The sequence below is a fragment of the Prunus persica genome, chromosome G4 (genome assembly GCF_000346465.2).
Source record: "Prunus persica cultivar Lovell chromosome G4, Prunus_persica_NCBIv2, whole genome shotgun sequence".
NCBI lineage: Eukaryota > Viridiplantae > Streptophyta > Magnoliopsida > Rosales > Rosaceae > Prunus > Prunus persica.
This window is the reverse complement of record NC_034012.1, coordinates 20,421,086-20,434,446: the sequence shown is the minus strand read 5'-3', so window position 1 is coordinate 20,434,446 and position 13,361 is coordinate 20,421,086. Positions and strand designations below refer to the sequence as shown.

At 39.4% G+C, this 13,361-nt stretch overlaps 2 protein-coding genes across 2 annotated transcripts; one reads left to right on the top strand and one right to left on the bottom strand.

Moving 5' to 3' along the window:
• Positions 1,290 to 3,989, bottom strand: LOC109948699. The gene is made up of 3 exons (XM_020562400.1): positions 2,494 to 3,989; positions 2,176 to 2,383; positions 1,290 to 2,084 (listed from the first exon to the last, which is right to left on the bottom strand). Exons 1-3 carry the CDS (start codon positions 3,987 to 3,989, stop codon positions 1,290 to 1,292), a joined length of 2,499 nt encoding a protein of 832 aa, XP_020417989.1.
• Positions 7,597 to 12,965, top strand: LOC109948698. Its single transcript, XM_020562399.1, is given in 4 exon segments — positions 7,597 to 9,046; positions 9,206 to 10,500; positions 10,966 to 12,484; positions 12,487 to 12,965. Coding segments are annotated over 4 exon segments (4,743 nt in total).

Genomic DNA, 13,361 nt, shown 5'->3' with positions numbered 1-13,361 from the left:
AAAAGAAACCTGATTGTAGCACTTTACTGGCAGTCTTCTTTGCTCCAAAATGGCCTCCGCATGCGTGGGAGTGACAAAACTCCATAATGCTCTTAAAATCACCTTCAGGCACACACCTTCGAATTACTTGGTCTGGACAATGCTTGAATAGATAGGGATCATCCCAAAAGTAGTATCTTGCTTGTTTCCCAAGCTTGTCACGTTGGAACGTAGATAACCCTGTAGGGAGTTCGTTAGTGCACAAATAGTTAACAATATCAGCCAACCAAGGCAATGGATTGAGAGAATTCAAAGCACAAATGGAGAAGAGTTGCTCATCAGGGAAGCTTTCACGCAATGGCAATGAATCCTCCTCTTCGTTAGATACATGCTCCAATCTACTCAAGTGATCAGCCACGACATTCTCACTTCCTTTCTTATCTTTTATCTCCAAGTCAAACTCTTGCAACAAGAGAATCCATCTAATGAGTCGTGGTTTGGCATCCTTCTTAGCTAACAAGTATTTCAATGCTGCATGATCAGTGTAAACAATAACCTTGTTAGTAATCAAATATGATCTGAACTTCTCTAAAGCAAATATGACAGCTAACAACTCCTTCTCTGTGGTGGAATAGTTGAGTTGGGCATCGTTGAGGGTTCTACTAGCATAGTAGATGGCATGTGGCTTTTTATCAACTCGCTGTCCCAAAACAGCTCCAACAGCATAATCTGAGGCGTCACACATCAATTCAAAAAGCAAGCTCTAATCCGGTGGTATAATGATTGGGGCAGTTGTGAGCATCTTCTTCAAAGCATTGAAGGCATTCTCACAGTCTTGATCAAACACAAAATCCATGTCCTTGGCACACAGGCCTTGCAATCTTAGAAAAATCCTTAATGAAACGCCTATAGAAACCTGCATGGCCAAGGAAAGAATGTACTTCTTTGACAGAAGTAGGTGAGGGCATGGAGGCAATCAAATCAATCTTAGCTTTATCTACCTCAATTCCTTTACTAGAGATGACATGACCAAGAACTATGCCTTGGTTAACCATAAATTGACATTTTTCCCAATTAAGCACAAGGTTAGTCTGTTCACATCTAGCCAACACCTTGGATAAGTTATGCAAGCATTGATCAAAAGAATCACCAAAGACAGAGAAGTCATCCATGAATACCTCAATGAACCTTTCTACCATGTCGGACATCCCTGAGACGTCTTTAGGCATCCCTCTTAGGCATTGCATTGTCTTCCAATAATATCTTGTGCATGCACAGTGTTGGGCTTATGCCTTTGATATCTGTAATGCTCACCCAATTGCAGTTTTGTGCTCTTTTAGAACTCTCAAAAGCTTCTTTTCATCATTTGGTCTGAGATGTGAGGCAATGATAATAGGTAGAGTCTCATTTTCACCTAAATAAGCATATTTAAGGTATTTTGGCAATTGCTTTAATTCCAACTCTAGTGCCTGCACAATAGAAGGTAAAACCTTATTAGTAGGTGGGGGTAATGATTCAAATTGGTTTGCATACCTCTTTCCAATTTCTATGTAGCTATCCATGCTGCAAACAAGCTCAAGAAGTAAAGGAGAGATCACAGCCTCTAAGCTGTCCACTTCTTCTTTCCTTATGCTTTGTGTGATGCATGCTTCAATGGGCTCCAAATAACTCATTGGCAGTGCTTCTTTCACCATAGTATCAATTGCATCAAGATGGAAAACTTCATGCTCATCACTTGGAAACTTGGAGGCTTCAAACACTTTGAATGTTATTGTCTCATCAAACACATTCATGGTCAATGTACCCTTCTTCACATCAATAATAGCACCGGCAGTTGCCATGAATGGCCGACCTAGAATGAGTGGTAACTGATTGTCATGAATTGGTGCTTCTTCCATTTCCAACACCAAGAAATCTGCTGGCAAAATTAGCTCTTCCACTTTCACCAAAACATCTTCTAGAATGCCTTTAGGGTACCTAAGAGTTCTATCTGCCAATTGAATGCTCACAGATTTGGCTTGCAACTCACCAAGGTTAAGTTTCTCATAAACATGACATGGCATAAGATTTATAGAAGCACCAAGATCAAGCAAAGCTTTTTGAAACTTAATTAAAATCACCAACTATGCAAGGTATAGAAAACGAACCTGGATCCTTTAGCTTTGGAGGTAGCTTTCTTTGTAACACTGCACTTACCTCTTCACTCAATGCAACTTGTTCATGCTCTTTGAATCTCCTCTTGTTAGTGCATAGATCCTTCAAAAATTTTGCATACTTTGGAATCTGAGTAATGGCATTGAGCAATGGGATGTTGATTTGCACCTTCTTGAATGTTTCCATTATCTCATCCAAGCCTTGATCTTTCTTTGACTTTGATAACCTGCTAGGAAAGGGTGCAATAGGCCTAAAAGCATTAGTTGAAATTGGAACTTGATTAGCATTAGATGATACCTTAGGGCCTATGCTATTTCCAGGAGCATTGATGGACTGTTTGTTGGAAGCTGTGGGCTGCACATGTGGAGGTGAATGATCTCCACGTGTTCTCCATCTTCTTGCTCTTCATTGGCATCTCCAACCTTATTATCAACTTGTTTACCACTTCTCAAGATGTGTACTGCTTTAGCATGCTCTTGATGCCTTGGATTCACCTCCGTTTGGCTTGGCAAAGTTCCGGATGCTCTATTGCTTATGGAGGATGCAATCTGCCCAACTTGCACTTCTAGTTTGTTCACTGCATTTTGAAGATTCTGATTGGTTTGCATCTGTTGCCCTATGAACTTCTTGAACATGTCTTGCAATTCTCCCATTTGATCACCCCTTTGCTCTTGCACTTGTTGGGGAGCTTGCTGGAATTGCCTTTGTTGTGTTTGGAATCCTAGGGGAGGTCCTTGAGATTGTTGCACATTTGGATTGTTGTTCCACCTGAAATTAGGATGATTTCTCCATCCCGGATTGTACGTGTTTGAATAAGGATCATTTTGAGGATTCCTTGCTTGAAGGGCATTTGCTTGTTCTAGCATGTGCTCCGCAAAAGATTGGTCTTGAACTCCCACTTTGTTTCCTAGAGGGCCAGTCACTACCTGTTGGAGCAAAGAACACATAACATCAAGTTTTGCAGCAATCTCATTATTAGTACTTACCTCAGAGACCACAGCTTTCATAGGAGCTCCTCTTCCTTTATTGTGGCTCCATTGTTGAGAGTTAGCACTCAAGGATTCAAAGAGAGTAAAAGCCTCATCTGCTGTTTTGTTCATCAGTCCTTCTCCACTTGTTGCATCTACCATCATCCTTTCGGAATCAAGCAAACCTTCATAGAAAGATTGCATTTGCATCCAACTTTCTATGTTGTGGTGTGGGCAAGAACTTATCATCTCCTTGTACCTCTCCCAACATTCATGAAAAGCTTCTCCTTCCTTTTGTGTGAAACCAAGAATTTCCTTTCTAATCTTGTTAGTCTTTTGGGCCGGAAAGAATTTCTGCAAAAACTTATTAGAAAGCTCTTCCCAAGTATGAATTGAAGCATTAGGCAAAGAGTATAACCAAGACTTAGCTTTATCTTTTAAACTGAATGGGAATAGCCTCATCTTAATTTGCTCATCATCAAGGCCTTGAATTTTGATCGTAACACATATTTCAAAGAATTGCTGAATATGCATGTAAGGATCCTCAGTGGTATTACCATAATAAGTTGGAAGAAGATGAATCATACCACTTTTAAGCTCAAACCTGTCAATTGTGAGTTGAGGATAGACGATGCACGAAGGTTGATCGGTGACTTTGGGAATGGAAAACTCATGCAGGGGTTTTCTTGGTTGGACAACAAGCGCACCACCTCTTTCAACATTATCGTTGGTGTTCGGAATCTCTGCCATGTTGCTTGAACCTTCAGATTCGTAACTTTTAGATTCAACGCTTGAAGAACTATAATTCCTCCTCAAACCAGCACGTACAGCAGCGGTTCTTGGTGAAAGTGGCTCAGGTGAACTTTGCTCCTGGTCAGATTCGGACATGCACACACCAAAGAAGTCAATTCAGTGCTTTCAATGGAGATAACAACTAAATACAAAAACTGAATACTAAAAGAAAAACCAATGAAAAGAAACAAATGAAACAAACAAAAACAAAACAATCAAAGTAATCTAACTATAGCACCATCGTTATTGGTTCCCCGACAACGGCGCCAAAAACTTGTTGAACCTATTCTTAACAACTAAAATGAGTTATTAAAAACAGCAACTTTAATTCTCGCAAGTGCACGAACCGTTTATAGTATAGCTTATGTAAATACGAGGTCGATCCCACGGAGAATGGTAACTTGCTTCCAAGTTAAATTACTTAGAATGATAGAAAAACATAGAACAAGGAAACTGACTAACTAGCTAAAGGCAAGGTCAAATTTAACAATGTCTCTTGCTAATTACTCAAGGTCTAGGACAGAATCCTAGCACCACACACACACTCGAAATGGGGGGTTTTGTTGTTGAAATGAAAAGAAGAAAGTGAAATGAAAGTGCTCGAAAGTAAACACTGGCAGCAATCAACAAGTTGTGGAACAATGATTGAGAGGTGTTAGAGCCTTGGAATCCACCACTAGTTTTCCTATCCAAGTTATGAATGTATATAAATTGGCTCAAGCTTCATCAACAATAGATTATCGCATACAAGCCTATGGTATCCAGGTGCAGGATGCATGATTATCCTAAGGCATGTGATTGGCGCATTGCATAGTTGTCGAGATTGGATTTCACTCAAAACCCACCAAATGACTCCTCCCACCATATTATGATGTTCCCCAAGTTTTGGACTCAATCCAATATCGGTTGGTCCATGAAATTGGACAATTTAGGTACGTAAGAGGTTCGTTATGAAATGAAGTGGTTGGTGCATTGCATAGTTTTGGAGATTGGATTTCACTCAAAACCCACCAAATGACTCCTCCCACCATATTATGATGTTCCCCATGTTTTGGACTCAATCCCATATCGATTGGTCCATGAAATTGGACAATTCAGGTTCGTACGAAGTTCGTTATGTAATGGAGTGGGTGGTGTATTGCATAGTTTTAGCCATTGGATTTCACTCAAAACCCACCAAATGACTCCTCCCACCATATTATGATGTTCCCCATGTTTTGGACTCAATCCGATCTCGATTGGTCCATGAAATTGGACAATTTAGGTTCGTAAGAGGTTCATTATGAAATGAAGTGCTTGGTGTATTGCATAGTTTTAGCCATTGGATTTCATTCACAATTCACCAAATGGGTCTACCCATCATATTATGATGTTCCCCAGGTTTTGTACTCAATCCGATATCGATTGGTCCATTAAATTGGACAATTTAGGTTCGTTATGAAATGAAGTGGTTGGTGTATTGCATAGTTTTTGAGATTGGATTTCACTCAAAACCCACCAAATGACTCCTCCCACCATATTATGATGTTCCCCATGTTTTGGACTCAATCCCATATCGATTAGTCCATGAAATTGGACAATTCAGGTTCGTGCGAAGTTCGTTATGTAATGGAGTGGGTGGTGTATTGCATAGTTTTAGCCATTGGATTTCACTCAAAACCCACCAAATGACACTCCCACCATATTATGATGTTCCCCAAGTTTTGGACTCAATCCGATCTCGATGGGTCCATGAAATTGGACAATTTAGGTTCGTACGAAGTTCGTTATGAAATGGAGTGGGTGGTGTAGTGCATCGTTTTAGCCATTGGATTTCACACAAAAGTCTCCAAATGATTCCTCCCACCATATTATCATGTTCCCCAAGTTTTGGACACAATCCGATATCGATTGGTCCATGAAATTGAACAATTCAAGCTCATACGAAGTTCGTTATGAAATAGAGTGGGTGGTGTATTGCATAGTTTTAGCCAATGGATTTCACTCAAAAGTCTCCAAATGATTCCTCCCACCATATTATGTTGTTCCACAAGTTTTGGACTTAATCCGATATCGATTGGTCCCCAAAATTGGACAATTCAGGTTCGTATGATGTTCGTTATGAAATGGAGTTGTTGGTGTATTGCATAGTTGTAGAGATTGGATTTCACTCAAAACCCACCAAATGACTCCTCCCACCGTATTATGATGTTCCCCAAGTTTTGGACTCAATCGATATCGATTGGTCTATGAAATTGGACAATTCAGGTTCTGATAACTCATATATTTATACATATATATCATCCATTTCTAGTCTATTTGTGATGTTTTTGAGTTAAACTTGTTGCGTTTTACCCTATTTTGTGTTAGTATGCAGTTGCATCTACTTTAGGATCAAGTTGAAGGCAAAAGAAATGAAAACATGCCATTTTTGGAGCTGACCTTTATTCAAACATGGAAACAAGTTTCGTGATCTGTTTTGAAGTCCAAATAAAGAATCCAAGGCGAACCTGGCTTGGTTGAAGACTAAGAGCAGAATGGGAAAGCAATGGGGATTTCTAGCCTGATTTGGAGGTGCCAAATAAGGCAAAAACATGCAAAATAAAGGCTGATTTGATAGGATCTCTTTGGAATATCTTGCAGCCTCTTTTACTCCATAAAAACTTGCCTTTTAGTCACTTTTAAAACCCCTATTTATTTTGGACGAATTTCACAACCCTAGGGCTGACTTCTTGGTTATTCTCTCCTTTCATGCACACTAAAACCCTAGCCGTCCATATAATTCCACCATCAGGACTCAGCGCAAGAGGCGGTTCTTGGAGAAGTTCAACATCAGAATTGGTTCAAGGGTTTCCTCTCATGAATTTATTTTCACTCATGTTGTTTATTTTTGTTTTAATCTCTTTGAACATGATGTGTAACTAAATTCATAGCTAGGGATTTCGATGTAGCCTTGCAACATTGATCCATGTTTCTAAGTTAAAGTATTCAGTTCATCAATCTGTTTCTTGTTTCATTCACTGAATCTATTGTTCAATTTGTTTGTCAATTTTAATGTTTGATCACCATTAGAGTCGCCTACAGATTATCTAGACAAGGTTATACATCATACTTAATCTTGTTAGACATGTGAATGAATGAAGAGAATGCTATGCAAACATCATGCTGTGTATTTTCTTTGGTTCTTTAACGTTTTCTTGCATGCTAATGACGCTTAACTTGGAACCAAAGTTGAACATCCCAACTAGGTTGCAGATTAGGAGAATTTGATCAAAACCACACATCATATGGCTGATCATATATATGTAAAACGAACTCTGGAAACAGGTTGGTAGTTGAGTACGGTTTAATTTTATAAACATGGAATTAGTTTTGCAATGGTGAATTCGAAATCCCTAGTCTCATCCCTATTCTTTCTACATCAATATATTAATCACTACTACCTTCTTCTTGCATTTTAAGTTATTTTTATTTACAACACAAAAACTACTTCCAAATTGTCACTTTCATTTTTATCTAGGGTTCTTTCAAAACTAGTAATTTACAGAGGTCCAATCAGTCCCTGTGGTTCGACACCCTTACTTGTACCATTATACTAACCATATATTGGCACTTGGAAGGAACACAACAAAATTTTGGCGCCGTTGCCGGGGACTGATTTCAGTCTTCTATAATTGCTTGTTCTCAAACCCTAATTTCGTTTTATTTTTGTTTCTTAGTTAGTATGTCAGATACACTTGCTGAGATAGGCCAAAGACTTGAACGGTTGAAGAGCAACACTTTTGAGAATTCTATATCAGCTAGTGCCCAGACTAGCAGTGTAGAAGAGGACAATAGTTCTTCTAGCCCAACGAGTGTAGATTCTTTTGATAACTCTAATTCTGACAGAGAAGAAGAGATGGCTGGCAATAACGATGACAATCGAGCTTTGGAAGATTATGCTCAACCGGTTATACCAAATTCCCCTTCCTGCATCTTGCTGCCTACTGAAGCTAGAAATTATGATCTCAAATCTTCACATTTTCACATGCTTCCTTCTTTTTATGGTTTACCTAACGAAGATCCATTAGCCCATATTAAGGAATTCTACAATGTTGTGAGTGGTTTACCTTTGCAGGGAGTGAGTGAAGCAAATCTGAGGATGAGGGTTTTTCCTTATACATTGAAAGATAGAGCAAAGGGTTGGCTAATGACTTTAGCACCTGGTTCGCTCACCACTTGGGATGCCGTAGCTAAGAAATTTTTGGAGAAGTTTTTCTCTACTCAAAAGACAGCTACTCTGAGAGGGCAAATCTTTAACTTTAAACAAGATGATGGAGAACCTTTCAATGAATGTTGGGAGCGTTTCAAAGGGCTGTTGCTGCAATGTCCACATCATGGGTTACCTCTTTACTTACAAATGCAAATTTTTTATGATGGACTAACCCAAACATGTCAATCGACTGTTGATAATGCAGCAGGTGGAGCTTTGAAGAAAAAAAATGCTCAAGAGTCATATAACATTTATGAGATGTTGGGATCTAATGCTCAACACAAAGATACAAGAGGTAAACGAGTTGGAGTGTATGAAATGAGTTCTAATAATGATCTTGCCTTGCAGGTGGCTAGTTTGGAAAAGAAGCTCGATTCCATGCTCAATATGGTGCCTAAGATAGCTGAGGTGTGTGCCATTTGCAACATACCAGGTCATCCGACTTATCAATGCTCAGTTAGTGAGGCTTATCCCGAGTTCGTTCAAGAGCAAGTGAATCTCATGAATTCTTACAATCAGAGGCCGAGGAATGACCCGTTCTCTAATACATATAACCCTGGTTGGAGAGATCATCCCAATCTCTCATGGAAGAATAACAATCAATTTCAAAATTTCCAACCAAAGCCTGCCACTACGCTTGAAGATACGGTCAAAATGCTAGCTCAAAACACCGTTCAGTTCCAGCAAACTACCAATAGTACTCTCCAACAACATTCGGCTGGTCTAACCAAAATGGAGACACAATTAGGTCAGATTGCTGATGCTTTGAGTCAAAGAGAACCCGGAAAATTTCCATGCCAACCGATGATACTTCAAAGGAACCAAGAGCAAGCCAAAGCGGTCATAACACTTAGAAGTGGTAAGGTTATTAATAATGGAGTTGGCAATGAAGTTACTAATGAATCTGATCATGTGAATGCAGGTCCCACTCAAGAAGAGAATAAGAAACCGAATGACGATCCAAGCAATGCCACTTCTTCGTTTGAAGCTCCAAATTTTCACAAGGCTGAAAAACCTTACTCTCCACCCATCCCATTTCCTGGAAGACTTGCCAAAAGCAAGCAGGATAAGTCATTTTAAGAAATTTTTGATATTTTAAGTAAAGTGAATGTTAATTTACCTTTGCTGGATGTCATTAGGAATATATCAGCGTATGGGAAATTTTTCAAGGAGCTAAATACTTATAAGAGGAAGTATGGACCTAATGAGAAGGTGATGGTGTCTGAAAATGTGAGTGCTGTGCTTCAAAGAAAGCTCCCACCAAAACTCAAGGATCCGGGCAGTTTTTCTATCAATATCACCATTGGAGACAAGCTAGTTGAAAAGGCTATGCTTGACTTGGGGGCTAGCATCAATTTGATGCCCTATTCAGTGTATCTTCAATTAGGTTTGGGGGGTTTGAAGGCAACAACTATTTCATTGCAACTTGCTGATCGATCAGTGAAATATCCAAGAGGTATAGTGGAAGATATCTTAGTTCAAGTTGACAAACTAATTTTGCCTGCTGATTTTGTAGTGTTGGACATGGAAGAGGTTCCTCTACATGATCGTGAGTTACCTATTTTGCTTGGGAGACCCTTTATGGCCACGGCAAAGACGATCATAGATGTGCAAAATGGTCTCCTCACCATGACTGTGCTAGGAGAAACTGTACAATTCAAAGTGTTTGAATCTCTTTCTCACCCTTCTAGTTCAATTGATTGTTGTTCGATTGATGTGCTTGATTCACTTGTTTTCTCTAAGTTTTTGCTGGCACAATCCAATGATCCATTACAATATGTTTTGAGTCAATCTCAAAATGACTTTGATGAAGAAGTGCTCATGGAGATGGTGGCTGCCTTGGAAGCATTAAAACAATATCCCTCCACGTTTTTGCCTCTTATAGAGCCATTAGAACCGTCTGCCACACATCTGATCCCTTCTATTGTTAAACCTCCAAAACTTGACCTTAAACCACTTCCATCACATCTAAAATATGCTTACCTAGCTGAGTTTGAAACTCTCCCAGTTATAATAGCATCTGATCTCACCCCTTTGGAAGAAGATAAGCTAATTAGGGTGCTAAAAGAGTTCAAATCAGCCATTGGTTGGTCTATTGCAGATATCAAGGGAATAAGCCCTACCATGTGTATGCATCGAATTTTATTGGAGGAGGGAGCGAAACCAACTCGTGAACCACAAAGAAGGCTCAATCCACACATGAAGGAAGTAGTGAGAGCTGAAGTGCTGAAGTTGCTAGATGTGGGTATCATATACCCGATTTCTGATAGCAAATGGGTCAGCGCTGTTCACGTAGTGCCTAAGAGGATTGGAATCACAGTGGTAAAAAATGAGCATAAAGAGCTTGTTCAAACGAGACCTGCAGCTAGTTGGCGTGTTTGTACCGATTACAGGAAGTTGAATTCAGACACTAGAAAAGATTATTTTCCTATGCCTTTTATTGATCAAATGCTTGAGCGATTAGCTGGTCACTCATATTATTGTTTTCTTGATGGATATTCAGGTTATAATCAAATTGTGATTGCTCCGGAAGATCAAGAGAAGACTACATTCACCTGTCCTTTTGGCACTTTTGCATATAGGAGGATGCCTTTTGGCCTTTGCAATGCCCCAGCAACATTCCAAAGATGTATGCTGGCAATCTTTTCAGATATGATTGAGAGATTTATTGAGGTATTCATGGACGATTTTTCAGTTTTTGGTTCTTCTTTTGATAATTGTCTTGACCATCTCTCTCTAGTGCTTCAAAGATGTCAAGAAACAAATTTGATTCTCAATTGGGAAAAGTGTCAATTTATGGTGAAACAAGGTGTTGTGTTGGGGCATGTAATATCCAACAAGGGTATTGAAGTTGACAAAGCAAAAATTGACATCATCTCAAATATGGCAGCCCCTGCTTCAGTGAAGGGAGTGAGAAGCTTTCTAGGACATGCTGGTTTTTATCGTCGTTTCATTAAGGATTTTTCCAAGATCACTCATCCATTGTGCAATCTTTTGGCCAAAGATGTTGTATTTCACTTTGATAAAGATTGTATGAATGCATTTAATACCTTGAAACGTGAACTAACCTCTGCTCCTATCATTATGGCACCAGATTGGTCTTTGCCTTTTGAGCTAATGTGTGATGCCTCTGACTATGCTATTGGTGCTGTTTTAGGTCAAAGAGTAAATAAGCTGCCACACGTAATCTACTATGCAAGTCGGACGTTAAACGATGCTCAACTCAATTACTCTACAACTGAGAAGGAGTTGCTTGCTGTTGTGTTTGCTTTAGAGAAATTTCGTTCATATCTTGTTGGCTCTAAAGTTATTGTTTACTCTGATCATGCAGCTCTTAGGTTTTTGTTGACCAAGAAAGATGCTAAACCACGTTTGATCAGATGGATACTCTTGTTACAAGAGTTTGACCTAGAAATTCGAGACAAGAAAGGGAGTGAAAATGTTGTTGCTGATCACTTGTCGCGCCTTGTTGATGAAAACCATGGAGATGGACAAATTTTGCCTCTCAACGAATCATTCCCGGATGAACAACTCTTTGTCATTCAAGATAAAGAGCCATGGTATGCTGATTTTGTCAATTATCTTGCTTCTGGTGTAATTAGAGATGATTTGACTTTTCAGGAGAGAAAGAAGTTCTTTTCAATGGTGAAACACTACATGTGGGATGAGCCCTATTTGTTTAAGTATTGCCCTGACCAAATCATTCGAAGATGTGTTCCAGAGAGTGAGCAGCGAAGCATACTAACATTCAGTCATGCATTGGCATGCGGAGGTTATTTCAGTGCCAAAAAGACAGCTTTAAAGGTTTTACAATCTGGTTTCTTTTGGCCTACATTGTTTAAAGATGCTTTTGATTTTAGCTCTAAGTGTGATAGGTGTCAGAAAATGGGCAGCATCAGTCGCAGGAACGAAATGCCATTAAACAACATTTTAGTGGTAGAGCTGTTTGATGTGTGGGGAATTGACTTCATGGGACCATTCCCATCTTCTTTTGGATACATATACATACTAGTGGCAGTAGATTATGTATCAAAATGGGTTGAGGCAACAGCTACACGAACTAATGATCACAAAGTTGTTTTGAATTTTCTCAAAGATATGATTTTCACAAGGTTTGGAACTCCGAGAGCTATCATTAGCGATGGTGGCAGTCACTTCTGCAACAAACCTTTCGAGGCATTGATGAAGAAGTACAACATCACACATAAAGTGGCAACTCCATACCATCCTCAAACCTCTGGACAAGTGGAAATCAGCAATAGAGAAATAAAGAACATCTTGATGAAAACCGTCAGCCCTACAAGGAAGGATTGGTCACTAAGACTGAATGATGCACTTTGGGCACATCGAACAGCGTACAAGCATGTCATCTGCCAATGGAGCTCGAGCACCGTGCATATTGGGCCATAAAGAAGTTCAATTTTGATCTCAAAGAAGCTGGTACAGTGAGGAAGTTCCAACTCAATGAGTTGGAAGAGCTCAGAAATGAATCATATGAGAATGCAAGGATCTACAAAGAACGAACCAAGCTCTACCATGACAAAGCAATTCTTAGGAAGGAGTTTCAACCAGGTATGAAAGTACTTTTGTATGACTCACGTTTGCGACTGTTTCCAGGTAAATTGAAGTCTAGATGGGTTGGACCATTCAAAGTGCTTCAGGTATTTCCCCATGGAGCTATGGAGATAGAAAACATCAAGAATGGCACCCGTTTTAAGGTCAATGGACAGCGTTTGAAGCCTTATTTGGAGAATGTTTCACAGGAGCAGGTTTATGTCGTTATAGATTCTCTCGAGTTTATGGCAACTCAGACACACTACCATGTCTTGCCTAGACATTAAATAAAGCGCTTGCTAGGAGGCAACCTAGCTGGGTTTGTGTTCTTTCCTTTTATTTGTGTTACTTTTTAGTTGTTATTTTATTTCATTCCATACACACTGTGCCAATTTGCATTGCATCCATTCCATTCAATTTTTTTGCATCGAGGACAATGCTTAGTTTAGGTTTGGGGGTGTGGGATTTTCGTTTGTTTTTAGTTCTGGTTAAAGTTTGCTTTTGCTTACTAATGTGAATGTATATGAGGGCTATGGTTTACAATGAGGACTACTGTGTTGTCATGAAAAAGTTCATATCATATTTTTTTTTCATTTTTTTTCAAAGCTGTTACTCTTGGAATCATGGTGGTTAAAGTATCATGCTCAAATTCTGGAAGAAGAATTGTGGAGACTACCCTAGTG

What these genes read in the sequence shown, in the direction of transcription:
- LOC109948699 (XM_020562400.1), bottom strand. Translation starts at nt 3,989, where the DNA reads ATGTCCGAATCTGACCAGGAGCAAAGTTCACCTGAGCCACTTTCACCA. An exon ending in GAGATCATTCACCTCCACAT is followed by an intron (nt 2,384 to 2,493) that starts GTGCAGCCCACA and finishes TAATGCTTTTAG; the next exon opens with GCCTATTGCACCCTTTCCTA. An exon ending in AAGTTGCATTGAGTGAAGAG is followed by an intron (nt 2,085 to 2,175) that starts GTAAGTGCAGTG and finishes ATTTTAATTAAG; the next exon opens with TTTCAAAAAGCTTTGCTTGA.